This window comes from Arvicanthis niloticus, chromosome 4 (genome assembly GCF_011762505.2).
Source record: "Arvicanthis niloticus isolate mArvNil1 chromosome 4, mArvNil1.pat.X, whole genome shotgun sequence".
Classification (NCBI taxonomy): domain Eukaryota; kingdom Metazoa; phylum Chordata; class Mammalia; order Rodentia; family Muridae; genus Arvicanthis; species Arvicanthis niloticus.
In genome coordinates, this window is record NC_047661.1 from 120,794,780 (window position 1) to 120,809,884 (window position 15,105).

The 15,105-nt window shown below is 42.0% G+C and overlaps 2 protein-coding genes across 5 annotated transcripts in view; one reads left to right on the top strand and one right to left on the bottom strand.

Moving 5' to 3' along the window:
* Hs2st1 (heparan sulfate 2-O-sulfotransferase 1) overlaps positions 1 to 10,572 on the bottom strand; it is a 130,763-nt gene extending 120,191 nt beyond the window's left edge. The window contains exon 1 of one of the 2 annotated variants that reach the window (XM_034499940.2): positions 10,118 to 10,572. In XM_034499940.2, coding sequence (XP_034355831.1) covers positions 10,118 to 10,241 — 124 coding nt within the window. In that variant the 5' untranslated portion in view covers positions 10,242 to 10,572. The remainder of the gene's footprint in view (positions 1 to 10,117) is intronic. The other variant, XM_034499941.2, reaches the window with a different exon arrangement.
* Positions 10,573 to 11,014: 442 nt separating this feature from the next.
* Selenof (selenoprotein F) overlaps positions 11,015 to 15,105 on the top strand; it is a 30,546-nt gene continuing 26,455 nt past the window's right edge. For 2 of the 3 annotated variants that reach the window (XM_034501313.2, XM_034501315.2), the window contains exon 1: positions 11,015 to 11,174. In XM_034501313.2, coding sequence (XP_034357204.1) covers positions 11,100 to 11,174 — 75 coding nt within the window. In that variant the 5' untranslated portion in view covers positions 11,015 to 11,099. Of the gene's footprint in view, positions 11,175 to 11,809; positions 11,919 to 15,105 lie in introns of all 3 variants that reach the window. The other variant, XM_034501314.2, reaches the window with a different exon arrangement.

Genomic DNA, 15,105 nt, shown 5'->3' on the forward strand with positions numbered 1-15,105 from the left:
AAACGCTTAAAGAATGTTCGCATCTTTGAAAAAGATGATTGGTTACTTAAAGCAAGAATAATGTACTGCAGATGTATAACAATTTTAACAAAATTTATGGTACATATTATACCATAATTCATAAAGAGACCACATTCAAATATACAAAGCAGTGCTGGTGTCTCATCCAATGAGAAAAAATGGGGGGTGGGGTGGGGTGTGTGTAGAAGGACCTGCTTTCAGCCTAAAAGCACAAAAAGTAAAAGAGCAGATGGAACAAGGAAACCAAAGGCAATTCAGAGATTTAAAGGCAACAACATCAAGAATTACATCAAAAGCAAATGTTTTAAGCATTCCACTTACAGAGGAGATTGTAAAATTAGATGCAAAATTCAACTACATGCTGCCTACAGCAAATCTTTAGCATCAGAAATGTATCAAGAGTAAAGTGCTTACTCAGAAAGCATGAAGACCTGAGTTTGAACTCCAGTACCCAGATTAAAGCTCTGTGTAGCCACAGAGCTCTAAAGTGCCCAGAAGTGGGAAGGAAGGCAGGGAGAGACCCAGGGCTCACTGGTTAGTGTAGCAGAAACACAAACCTACAAGTTCAGTGAGACACCCTGTGATGTGTAATCTTGGTTGTCAGCTTGACCACATCTGGAGTCAACTAACCCCAAGCAGCTGGGCAAACTGAGGGGTTTTTCTTGATTGGATCATTATGGTAGACGACTCACTCTAAACCAAGGCCACACCTTCTCATAGCAGCCCACAAAAAAAGACACGATGACGGAAGCTTCTACTGCACGCTTGTTTGCCCTCACTCTGCTGGCAAGTTCATCTGTCTTGTTGCTGAGGTATCCCTTTGCTGGTATCAGAATCTACTTCTTTACAATTCCAAGACATACTGAAGACCAGCTGAGACATTCAGTCCTATGAACTGAACAACCATTGGATTCCTGTCCTTTCCGTCCGAAGACAGCCATTGCTGCACTACAGAGACTATAGCCTGTAAGCCACTCTAATAAATCCCTTTTTAATGCATGAATACACACACATACACACACACACACCATATACATGTGTATATACACATTCTATCAGTTCTGTTCCTCAAGAGAACCTTGACTACTACAACTCCTATCTCCAAAACTAAGATGGAAGAAAAGGGAAATGGCTCAACCAAGCAGACCAGAGTTCTGATCACCTGAACCCATGGAAATCTTGGGTAGACACTACGGTCCACCTGTAATTCCAGCCTTCAAAGTGACAAGATGGGGTATTTTTAGTGCAAGGTGGTAAAACCAGCTGACTCTGGGAGCTTTAGGACTAAGAGAACTGGACTCAAAAGAAACAATAGCCTATAGAAGGGCAGATTCTTCATATTAACCCTGGACACCCACATGAACGTGCACATAACCTAAACATGCACCTGTACACAAATGTGTACCCACACACATGCATATATGAATACACACAGGCTCAACATGACATACTCAAACATATAAAGAAGAATTTACAAAATATATAGAGAAGCAAATGATCCAGACACCCCAAGGCACCTCTGACTTCCACTAACAATACAGGGAAACACACCATAATGACACCCAGCAAAAGACAATCATCTACATTAACATCACACAAAGCAGACATCTGACTTGGACCAATCTGTGCTGCTATAAAAAGCACCTGGGAATTTTACTTCCTCAAATTTGTGAAGCCTAGGAAGCTCAAGATCCAGGAGGCAGCCTGGTGAGAGGGTAGCAGGAGGAAACCTCCCAATGCTCTGGGAATTGCTTCTCCAACACATACACTTGTCTCAGAGCAAAGGATACTAACAAGGATGGAGTTAACCTCATCCAGAAAGAGGCTGGCTACAAAGACAGGATCCTTAGACATTTACACACCTCATCACAGTACCTCAAAACAGATTAAGCAGAAATGAACTGAAAGAATAGACAGTAGTCCACAATCACCACAAAAGAATTCAAAATCTGACAGGACAAATTAAGCAGAAAGAAAAACACAAGCCAAAGGGGCCCGAATAGTGCCGCAGAGCAGACGTGTAGAGCACAGACCACCTTACAAAGGAATTAACTTTCCTGGGCTCTTGGAACACTGAGAAAGCTTATCGTTTTCTTTGAAAATATGCTCGTTTATGTATTTTGAGTCAGAATTTCACTGTGTCGCTCATACTGGCCTTCAACTTATCTTATGCAAAGCCTCTTGTGTCAGCAGCATCCCGAGTAAACAGAACTACAGATATGCACTATCATACCAATATGAAATACAGTATATTTTAAATTGATAAGTGCAACTCTGTATTTATTGTTTAAAGCATTGTATAAATCAAGCTACCAAACCCCATGCCATACTTCACATTTACTTTGTTATGACCTACTTGGGTTATTAACAAATTTGTAAGTATACAATACACTGCCATTCACTATAGTGACAGAGTTAACACTGTCAGCTTGACAGGATTTAGCATCACCAGGAGACAAACCTCTCGGTATCAGATGAGGGATCATCAAGATTAAATTAGCCTCTCCCTGGAGGGGTCATCTAGACTATGCTAGCATCTGAGCTGCCTGTGGGTGACTACCTAGATTAGGTCCATAACTTGACAAATCTGTTCCTTGAGGAATCCTGGACAGAAGGAGGAGAAGAGAGCTGAGCGGCAGCATTCCTGACTGTTTCCTGGCTGCGGATATGATCAGCTGCCTCCGTGCCATGAGGGTCTGTGACTCAGACTGTGAGCCAACACAGGATTCTTCCCTTCAGTTGACGTGATAGAGATCACAGCAACAGGAAAAATAACTGATATAGTTACCACATTGCAAACAGAATTCTGAACTTATTCTTCCGACTTAAATAAACATTTATGTTCTCTAAATATATCCCCAACTCCCGTCCCTGGTAACCTCCAATCCACCCTCTGCTTTTCTTGAGTTCAACTTTCTCAGATTCCACACATACTTGAGATCATGCAGTGTTTGCTTTCCGTGCTTGGTTTATCCAAGCTAACCTAATTTCTTTCTGTGTTCAGGAGCAAACACCAGGGTTGCTTTCTTTTCATGGCTAAGTAGCATTCAATTGTGCATGTGTGACAATTTTTTTATTCATCCATCCACAGACCTTAAGGTTGACTGCATGTTTCTGCTGTTGTAAATTGTTCTGCAATAACCAGGATGATGCAGAACTCTTTCTGACGACATACTGATTTCATTTTCTAGGAACCTAGAAGCAGTAGTGGACTGGATTACGAGGCAATTCCTGTTTTCATTCTTTGATGAGCCTCCATCCCATTTTCTATACTGATACATTAATTCAAATACACTTTCAAAACCAATGTAAAGGTTTCCTTTCTCCAGTTTTTCAACAATCGTTGTTTTCCAACCTTCCATTAACAGCCTTTCTAACAGCTGTGGAGAGCATCTCATTTCCTATTTACCTGGCAATTAATAATACCGAATGCTCTTGCATATATAAGAATTGGTAATTTTCTTTTGAGAAATGTCTTTTCAGATCACTTAAATCTGATTATTTCTTATTACTGAGCTGATTCCCCTAAACACCTTAGACATTAACCTCTTTTCAGATGTATGTTTTGCAAATATCTTCTTCTGTTCTAGATGACAAGATTTCAGGCTGGGGATGTACTTGGTAGCCTGCCTTGATCATAGGAAGCCCTAGGTTTGATTATTTGATTCCTGGTACTGTATAAATCTGGGCTTGGGTGAACATTCTGCAATTCCTGGTGGAAACAGGAGGATCAGAAGTTCAAGGCTATGTTATATTTGACTACATGATGGGTTTCATGCTGGCCTGAGCCACATGAGACCGTGCCTTTAAAAGTAAAGATTTGACTCATTTATTTATGTGGGGGAAGCAAGGTTACAGAACAAGAGTTAGCTGGGTTGTTTCTTTTGGGCTTAGAGAGAAATGTGTTCACAAAGAATCCAGAACAATGTCGGGAGTCGGGGGAGATGCATGATTTTAACAGTACAACAGAAAACTTCTAGAACTGTGTCCTGAGACAGAGGAGGGTAGGATCCAACACGTGACCCAACCGGAACACTGGCATTTAGTTAACAGGCAGAAAGGGCACTGACTGCAGGCGTTTGTGGGTGGAGAGAAAACAGTAAATAATGAAGTTATTATGAACCCTATCAAATTCTTCTGAACATCTGCTCTTTTGAAATGCTTTCTAGAGAATAGTGTTTGAATATTTGTTATCAACTTGACTTTACTAAATGCTAAAAAGAACTATTAGAAAGCTTACTGGGATGAGAAACAGACCTCCTGAAATTATCCTGCTCTCAGGACTTCAAGTGATGTCTCTATGTCTCTGGCCATCCCAAGCAAGAGTCAGTAAGTGACTCATCAAATAACATTTCTAAAATCCCGTTTCCCAGCTAACCCAAAGACCAAGACCCCTTACCAGTAGCTGCTGCTCTGTTGGGAGCCGACTTTAGTAGAAAGCGGCTAGATCAACTTTGCAGCCATCTGGAACCATATACCCTGACGAAAGATTTGGTTTTCAATAGCCTACAACAGCTGAAGCACACTCTGATATCCCACATATTTTGTGTTGCTGTTTACTGGCCCCAGCTGCAAGGTGCATGTGGTAGTCACGCCTGCAAGACATGCGGTTCACGTGCTGTCCACGTGCTATCTACACCATACATGTCTGTAAGGCGCACGTGCTATCCAAGCCTGCAAGGCATTGCGGTGCACGTGCTGTCCACGCTATAGACGCCTGTAAGGCTTACGTCATATCAACACCTGCAAGGCACGTGGTATCCACGCGCCTACAAGGCACGTGACAAAAGCCTATAAATAACTCAGAATTCCCTTCAATAAACGAGACTTGATCAGAATCTCTGTCTTGTCTCCATTCTTCGCATCTCTTGCCCCAAGAGCCACACTCTCTCTTGACCAGAGCACTTAGACCCAAAGCGTTGAGGCAAAGTGTTGAGGCAGAATGTGGGTCTCAACACTGCTCCATTTGCCTACGGATGGCATCTACACAATTTCGAGCATGTCTGAAAACCTACCAAATCCCAAACAGCAGTCCGTCTCAGCGGCAGTCCTGGAAGTAGTTCTTCCGTAGAGTTTTGAGAAAATGGTGCTTAACGATTTTCACCAAAGGAAACAACTGCGTAATTTATATGAAACTATGTTCCTCATTTAAAAGATCATATCCTAACACATTCATAAACTCACAATGGCTTCATAAATGTGTGACTGACATACACTATTTAAAGTGTTTACCGCCTATAGGGAAGAAGATCATAACTATAATTCTGTAGGAAAGCAGCTTTTATGACACTGTTCTGTCAGTCAACAACAGTAACAGGCAGGGTTCTTGAGAGTCAGACCTAGCTTTACCTCCTAAACAGCAACATCTAATACGTACAGTTCTGAGTCACTGCTAAGTTAATTTTCACTTCTATTCTTTCATATTTGTTAGAAAATTAAGTATACAATCTACAACCACGCCATCTTGAACACAGCCATCTAGCCAGAAAATTAGGAATGCATTTTTTTCAGAATAAAGTTTCCAAGCGTAACTTCCCAGAGAAAGTTCTTCATAACTAAGGTGTTTATCCTGTACATGTCAACAATGAGCCAATACTGTCAACACTATTATAAAACTATGTTCCCTTTATTTACCATGAAATATCTACAGGCAGAAACACAAACTCAGAACCATAAGTGTTTCTCTGACTTTGGAATGTTTACAGAGATATCTTAGAGATAGAACACAAATCTCCACCTAAAATTCCTTAAGGTTTCATGGTACCTTGAGTAATCTCCTAGAGCTCAGCCTAAGCTTTCAGTGTGCCTGCATTCAGAAAGTGACCTGTGGTGTCAAGTGTTTATTACAGCAGCGTATCAGCGTCCAAGAGTCTGACCTGGAAGCTCATGGTCTTCAAAAGTTCTGACTAGGGTTGCTTAAACTATTAAATATTGGTGATTTATTTTTAAACTAGTATAGGGATCACATCATCCTTTATAAATCTGATGAGAGCTACATATAATTTTGGAAAATTCACACATCTTGATATATGTATATGTGTGTATATATATGTATGCATATGTATATATATACACATACATGCACACACACACACACACACACACACACACACATATTCCTGAAATCTAAAGACTTTCAGGTTAGTGAAAAAGACTGGAATACAAAACCAACTGAGCTAAGAAAACACAAAACTTTATAGCGTATGAGTAACAGGATTTACGTAAGAAAAGACAGATTATTAATACATTTGGCATAAATTTATTATCAGAAGATATTATAGTAAATCTCTGTGTATAAATAAATGGTTTAAAGGGCAAATATAGAATAAAAACTATAAATTATTCTACTCAAGTATAGAGAATAGACACTATCTTGGTTCAGCAAAGTCGTAACATGAAAACTACTTGCCTAAATTGTTAAGATTTGTATAAAATTTAACCTTTCTGTATAAGCAAAACATACCACAGCTGAGAGACAAAGGCAGACTTAAAAAAGAGCAGATATAAAGAATGGATGAATGATTTACATTAACATTTAATAACTCAAATAACTAAAAAAAATCCAAATGAACAAGAACAAGTAAAAAGAATAAACAACGTAAAAAGCTTAACTGGAAATTAAGGAAATACTAGTTGATTTAACAACATCATTTCACAGTCTTACAGTGGCAGAAATTTAAACCTGAGCACTTGTGTGTTCTGGCAATATAGAGTATCTTAACCTTTGGGGTGGACATTAGTAAGAAACATGTTTCCTTTGACCCAGACAACCCCCTAGTCAAAAAATCACATTAGTGCTTAAACAGAGACACATAAAGATACTTGCAACATTGTTTATAATAACAAGCCTTAAAAGTGGGGGAGGTTGTGGGAACAAATTGACTATTACTGACATAATAATTTAGGATACATGCACATAGTATAAAATATTATATGGCTATTAGAATAAGTCAGAACATGTCAGATATGACATGAAAAAGGTTTATAATATTAAATGAAAAAAGCAAGTTGTAAGATAATATATAACAATAAGTTTCAGGAATATTTCCTTTAAGGAAAAAAAGTACACTATAAAGTGGAAAACTAATATTGGGAGCTTTAGGAATTCCTATTTAGATAATTTCCCAAGCGGCCAGTAACTATGCCTTATTTTTGAATACAGCTATTGCTTTAGTAGAGACAGATCTCCCCATCAGGATACTGTTGACTTTAACCAGGTTGCATTACAGTCATTAACAGACATTACAACCCTTTGGAATCTCCTACAGCCGAAAAAAATAAGCTATAAAAACTACTTTTAAGGGTAAAATGTTCAATAGCCTTCCAGTGCCAAAACAAAAATGCTTTTTAATGTTGCATCTTACAATTACAGCAAACAACCAAAGGTTTTCTTCTTCAGTAGCAGAAACAAGCTATTTCAGTCCATTTCGTTGAGTAATATAATTATGTTCATTACATGGATTAAGCAAAGGGTAAGGCATTAACCCAATCCCTTTGTGTCAGAAATTGAGTTTTCTCAGAATGATATTCATTCTCAGCAATATATGCATCGATAATACAATTTATAAATGCTATTCAAACAGCTCAACTGCAGTATAATGTCAGTAGAAAGTCTCAAAATTGCTTGGTGTAATTACAGGAGTCCTCAATTAGGAATCAAACATACCTGAGTTCCAATTCTAACTCCACCACTTACTAGCAATACAATACTGGGCAAATTATATAATTTAAGGATTATTTTATATCTGAAAAATAGTTATCTCTAGTGTTCTTGGAAGATTAGATAAGAATATCACGATGAAAGTTATCTAGTCATGGCCTGACTTGTCTCTTTCCTGAGGAGTTCGGTAACGGCCGGAGTCTCAGTACTGCCTTTGAAGCAAGACTTGTTTTTTAAAGGGGTGGGAGTGGGATGGAAGCAAGGTGGAGGGCATTTACAGTTTCTTTCAAGGATGAGGAAGAAAGAACACTTGAGGCAGGAGTTCTGGGCTAGCCTGGGCAACACAACATAACACCTGTGTCTTTTAAAAATAAAAATACTTAGAAAAAATATCTAATCATAAGATTAATGAGATGACAAAGTTCTATTTTCTCTGCCATGTCAGCATCTCTGGGTATTTTTACATTTGAGAGCTGGTTTTTTTTTTTTTTTTCTGTTGTTTTGTTTTGTTTTTCTTTAAGACAGGATAGTGCTATGTAGCAGTACATGCTGGTCTTGAACTCACCATCCTCTGGTGTCAGCTTTTAGAGTACTGGAACTTCAGGCCTGGCCCACCATGGTCAGCCCTTGATTATTTCTCAGAATTATTTATTCTGGTGCATATTTGCTGTTTCCCTCATAGTTACTCGTTTTGATGCACTTACTCCTGACAGAGGATGTTTTCCCTTGAATGAAAACCCTGAGGATGCACATGGTTCTACCTGTGGCGTTCTACATCCTCAAGCAACTGAACTTTTACAATTATCCAGGTGGTGGACACAAACAACCTTCAAACGCTGTAGACAAAATGTTAGGCAAGGAGGACAATCAGCTAATTTAATCATGTTTAGCCTCTACATCTAGAGAATTCCAAAAAACCAATACAAGAAATAATAAATACAAATGCTTATTTTAACAACTTTTAATTTATTGTAAGATGAGTCACTTTTTCCCTGCAATACTGGATCATGAATGAACCAGACTATGACGGTACATGCTGTACAGATGAGCCACGTGAAAGGCAAAGGTATATATTGTTCAACCATCAATATTCAAAGTGAATCATTTCTAGCATATAAAACCTTTTTAAATCCAGTACATAAATTCAATAATTCTTCAAACTTCACTCTAGAAATGAGGGCTGGAAGTACCTTTGGCTTCTCTTTCACACTGAGCTGGACATCAACCAAATGATACTTTCTTTTATAACACTATTCTTTAAATTGTGTTTAAGGCTTCTGTAAAAATCTACCAAAACTTGGAAATATATACTCTACTATATATAAAATTTAAATTCTTTTCTGGTACTGCTTTTCTTGAAAATTAATCCACACCCCCCAAGCTGCATCTAGCTGTTCCTCAAGGTAACTTTAAATCCTGTTTGTGTTTAAGAATCAGTCGAGGTCAAAGTGTATGCAAAAGCCGATTCCCATATTCAAATTACATCCTCTGAGCTGATTTTTCAAGTGCTGTGTACATTTTTAAATCAAAACTCGTCAATCATTAAGTCTCTCAGTCTCCAGAGCACTTCCAAATACCAAAGTTCTCCACTATCCGGAAGCACCGACTATCAGTGCTTTAGACTGCTGTTGCACTAGTTCGCACTCCAATTTTGTGTTTCAAGCACCTTTTCCCATTTCGGCTTTGAGAGAAACGCTTTAAGATTCCCATATGGTTCGCTCTCCCCACTCTTTTCCTTTCACAAGGTAAACCCTGTAATCCCGAATCCTCAACGTTCCCCTCTTGTACATGCAATCACCCTACACTTACGACCCTATTCTGAAGCCCAAATCAACCAGTTAGCGCCACTCACAAAGAACTTCAGTCCCCCAGATGTCTCTATTCGGTACCATCAGAGCTTTTCACCTGCTCCGCTGTCCCACACGGCCAGCCTACCTAAGCTGTCAGTTCTAAGGTCCCTTACAGCCCTAGGCTCAGGCATGCCTGACACTTAACTACAGTGAGCTGCTTTCACTCCTCATCATTCGGAGTCTGCTTCTATTTCTGCCCATCTCCCCTCGATGAATCACCCCACGACAACCATCCCCAAAGGATCCTGTGCTCAGGTGCCCCTAATTCAAATTCCAGTCCCCATCGCTGTACATGACTGAGGTTTTCCAGAACGATTCGGAAGAGACGAGATCGTGTCCTCCAGCTGCACCAGTTCCATGCAGACTTGGGTCCCCTCTCTCCGTGGAGGGCCGACGGGGCAGCCCTCTGGCCAGAGACCTCGCGCGTGCAGCTCGTTAGCCCAGCTTCCCTCCCCGGTGGCGGGAGCTCGACCTGCTTGGGTCCCCCGCTCTCGGGACTCTCCGAGGCCCCCTGCGGAAGCCCACTTGTATACCCGGCAATGCCCACCCGCCAGCCTGGCCCCGGAGCACCGCTCGGCTGCCTCACCTAGCTTCGCCCGGGACTCCTCCAGCTTCTGGATCTGGTTCTCCAAGAAGAGCATCGCCACGGCGAAGGCCACCACCGCCAGCAGCTGCAACTTGGGCGGCATCATAATCCTGAGGAGCCCCATGAAACCCGCCGCTCGCGATCAAGACATACCGCGGGGGGCGGGGAGCGGGGCCCCGAGGGCGACCGAAGAGCCGGGAGGAGACCCCGACCCCGGAGCTGCGCGGACTGACGCGCCGCAGCGACCCCCTCCTCCTCTCCGGTCTCCCGCCCGCGGGAGCCAGCGCCGGCCGCCCGGTGCACGCTTCTCCCCGGCCCACTCGACGGCCCTGGATCCCTCCAGCTGCTGCCGCCTGGCTACGGGACCCCGCGGCCGCACGCCCTCTTCCCTCGCTTCCTCCCTTCCCTCCCTCGGTCGCTCGCGGCCGCGCGCTCCTCCAGCAGCGCTGCGGCTGCGGCTGCGCCGCCCTCGGCCCGCCCCCTCCCCTCCCCCTCGCCCACCACGCGCACGCCTTGACGCACGCTGCCGGGCAACCAGAGGCTCCACCCCCATCCTCCCGTACAGTGGCGTTCATTGGTCCGAAGAGCGGCCGCTTCTCGCCCTTTGGGTTCGATTTACGGTTGGGTTCCTCATCACAAGACTCAAGCAAGGCGTTGTTCGATTGGGTAAATACGGAGAAGGAGGCGGGACTAGTAATGGACGATCTGGGGCTTCGTGGATAGCCGATGTACTGTCGTGAATAAGAAGCCCCGGTGTGGGGAGTTTAGAAAAATGCCTGATTTGAATCTCTAAAAGAACCTGAGGGCTGTTTAACAATCGATCACTTTCAGGCTCCTATGGTTGCCTAACTTAACACTCATCTTTGTGGGATAATAGGCTTGTAGCAGTGGCCTTTTGCGGCGGGTTTCGCATCAGGCAGTACAGTGGACGTCCCCGGCACCGGGGTCCTCAGACACTGAAGATTGACGGCAGACCGCAGGGATGGCGGCAGGGCAGAGTGGGTGGCTGCGGCCCGCTCTGGGGCTGCGCTTGCTGCTGGCGACTGCGTTTCAAGCGGTGAGTGTGGAGCGCCTCCGTGGCTGACCCAGGCTGGTCGGAGGGCGTGGATGTGGAAAGGCAAACCCGCGGCCACGCATGGGAGCCGCCCGTGGAACGGGCTGCCTTAGTGGCCGCTTCCATCCGGAATGAAACGTGGCAGAATTCCAGCCGGAGCTCTAGAGGAGATGGTGTCCTCACTTCGGGCAGCTAAAATCGATTTTTCAAGAACGCAGTGGGTACATAAAGTCAGTCATAATGCTTAGAAACGAGGGACGTTTCTTTTAATGAGACACAAGTGGATGAAACTACCGCTGATTACAAGACTCCCAAACCTTAAAGGGACATCATCGTGATTTTCGTCCAGACAAGCGGTTTTCTTCGTTAACAAGAAGGCATGGGTTCTAAATCTCTGAAAGGAGAAAACCTAGTTTTGACTTACTTAGCTACTTATTATAACAACTGTATTTTGGTAAACTCCTGTGGGAGGCCCTCCCCCACCCCCAGATATTTACAAGTCTTGTACTTCGGGTATTTAAGTGATTTATCCAAGATTTTGGAAAGTTACAATTATACCGTAGGTCTCTAAATACTCTGTTTTTCATAGACCTAGTAGTTTGCAAACATTGTCTCTGCTTTTCTTACTTTGTCCGAAGGGTGGATTCTTAGCGTCTTACATTGCAGTACAGTGTTGTCTTGAGACATCTGGTACTTCAGAAAACGCTTATGGAACATCCCTTTAAACTTTCTGAACTGGAGAAATACGTGAGTTGTTTGCACTTTCCCTCCCATCTTAGTCATTTGAGTTTGTTACCACTAATAAACGTTACAAAGGAATAATGTTTTCAAACTACCTTCTAAATTTCAATAGACAATGGCTTTGTCAATACCCGCCCCCACTACCTTGCCAATCACTTTTAAACAGTTGAACCATCCTTTAGGTTGGTGAAGCAGTTCCCTCTTGCATGCACTGTTTGAGTTAGTCTGTTAATTTAACTAAAAACCCAAAGCTACTGTAATTCCTAATCACTGCCATTAACTGGGACCACTTAGTTCTGCTTCTAACCTCTCATCTCCCAGTAGACTAGACTGACTTACTTTTCACAGCAATCTCAGGACAATACCCCAAAAGAGCAAAAGCCTCTTTACACCTGGCCATGGAAATCACGTACCCCTCTTGGGAGACAAAGGCTAAAAATGGAAAGCCAGATCCTCCCACTGTGTAAATAGAGCCAAACTCCATCACGGTAGACTTGTCAGAGTAAGTCCCCAAGCCACAGGTGAACAGAGAGACTCCACAGCCATATGGGAAGAATGACAGAATTGCATTGCAAAGAAATGTCTGTACATAATAGGACCAGAATAGGAAGAGTTTATGGCTACATGTGTGCCATGGTGACCGTCCACCAAATCTAACTTAAAACTCAGATGTCTTTTTGACCCCTCCCTTCCTTTATATACTGCACATACTGGCAGTTACCTAGCCTTACTAATTTTTACTTCCTAAATATACCTGAAAACCAGTTCGATACTATGAGACCTTTCTTTCTGAAAATAACAGCCCAGAGGTTTTTCTTTGAATTGCTTCTTTCTTTAATCTAAATAAAAAGTTGCATTTATCAGCTTCCTAATTGCCCAAGCTAAAAATGTGTTCTATTCAATTCTCTAGATTGAGTGGAATTTGGTAATTCAGGCCAGTATATGGACTTAACCTATGATTCATTAACTGATTTCCACATCTGATTTCTTTCTCATTCTGTCCTAACCCATCTAGAGTAATATCTCTGAAATTTAAACCTATTGTGCTTTAAAAACTCCCATTTGCTTTTAAGATAGAGTTTATCTTTAAATGTTCCTTAGCAAGTTGTCTACCAGGCTAATTTCTTAGTGTTTGCTTATTCTACTGAGAAATCCAAAGGCTAGGAAGAACTGGGGGACTTGCTCTAGTGAGTTTCGTGTAGTTTGTTCTCACTCAGAAGCTGTCTCCCCTACACCCAGAAAAGTGGTTGTCATCTAATTATCATCTGAACCGCCTTCCATCATGGGGGTTCTAAGGATCAAACTCAGGTCCTCATAGTTGGCAGCAAACATCTTTATCCACTGAGCCATCCTGCCACCCCTCAGCCTTCAGTTTTCAGCTAAGAAGTTACTTCCTTCCGAAAAACAATGTCTGTGCCCCAAAACTAAAGCCATTCTGTGTGTCAGTGATGATCAGTACCTGACCTCTCAGCTAGCTACCTTTCAGTTGTCTATTGGTTCTTGAAACGCCATTTTCCCAGTGTGCTAACTGGATCTCACCTTAAAGAAGGGCCCGCTCCTGATTACTTTTTGTCTGTACTGACATACATGAAGGGGAATACAGTACCTTGACATCTAAGTGGAATGTTTCATGAGTGAACTAGGGGATCGACAAGCAAAGGTGTAATAGCCTGGACAGATAGAGCCTACTTGTGAGTTATTATTGACCCTCAATTCCAGTTAACTTCCTATGGATGTGTTACAAGTGGTCCCAACTAGAAGTGTCATTGACAGTTGATGGTACAGACAGAAGTGCTATGTTGAAATCCAGATGTTAGGTTCTACCTTAGTTGACACTCAGAAAACTTTCCTGGTAATTATTTGATTATTGATACTAAGTACTAGAATGAAATCTTTTTAGGGCAGGTGTCAACTTCATTCTGTTCCTTGTGAATGAGGACCACAGATAAGTGCATACTATCTTAGAAAAATAAAATACAAATATGACCATAGGTCATTAGTCAGAACTATATTATTTCATTTAGCTATTCCCTGAAACAACCTTTATAATCTCTTTCTCTCCATGATACTGTGCTGTTTAGTTTTAGATTCTAAAAAGAACTTTAGGTAAATGTTTTCAAATTTTAACTTGTAATAACTATCATCTAAATCAGATTGATTTACTCTGATTCTTAATTTTCTGTTTTTCTCTCTGGTTACCCAGAATACTATGCTTAACTTCACCTACTTCACAGACTTAAAAAGTCTGAACCAGCCATGGTGGTGCCTCTTGTAATCTGAGCTTCTATTTGTAATCACAGCATTCAGGGGGCTGAAAAGGGAGGATCAGGCACTTGAGACTAACCTGGGCTACATGTAGCAAGTTCCAGTCCAGCCCAGGCTATATAATAAAACTGTCTCAAAACAAAAAAGCAGAACTTACAAAATCTTAACTTCTCCCTCTCATACTAGTTTGTAACCCATGCTATGCTTACCCTATGGTCTGATCAGATTGTAGCCCTGTACCCTCCATTTCTCCTGCCCATCAGGGTGTGGCCAAAGGGAACATAGGCACCATTTTCTTTTAGTTTCCTCTGAGTCTCATGTTTGTTCACTTGTGGCCTGTGAAGTATAAATGGCTCCTAGGTCCAGCATCTTCCCATGGTTGTTAAGGATCCTGCAGCTCCTGTGAAGTGGTGATGAGCCATGGCCAGTTCCCAAAATAAATGCTTGAAGACCATAGGAGGTCACCTCAAATGCCATGACCCCTGCAGTAGTACCTTCTGTCTGTAATGACTAGTGTTTATAAGAAACAAAGCCCTTCGCAACGAAGAGGGTTGTGAAGAATTACTGGAAACACAAAAAAGAGCAAATTCTTGGATTTTGCAATTGGGGAAAAGACCAAGTAAAGGACACTCGTCAAGGGTGAAAGTCACACAGTACAGCTTTGGAACTGCAGGAAGGAGTAAAACTACTTTGTGACACCTTGAAGTGCAGTCTTCAGCTTATACTTCAGTTGGGAATTGTTTTAGTGTCTGCACCTCTAAGTACCTCTAATTTCAAGTTAGTGGCAGTGCATACTTAACAGTGTTTCCATGAGATGACAGCTGGGACAATAGCAGATGACTTAACCTGGAAATACATTCTGAGCATGTGTAAAGATTAGATTAGAGCAGTAGTTATAGTGTGACCTAAAGAAGCTCTTTAAGAATGC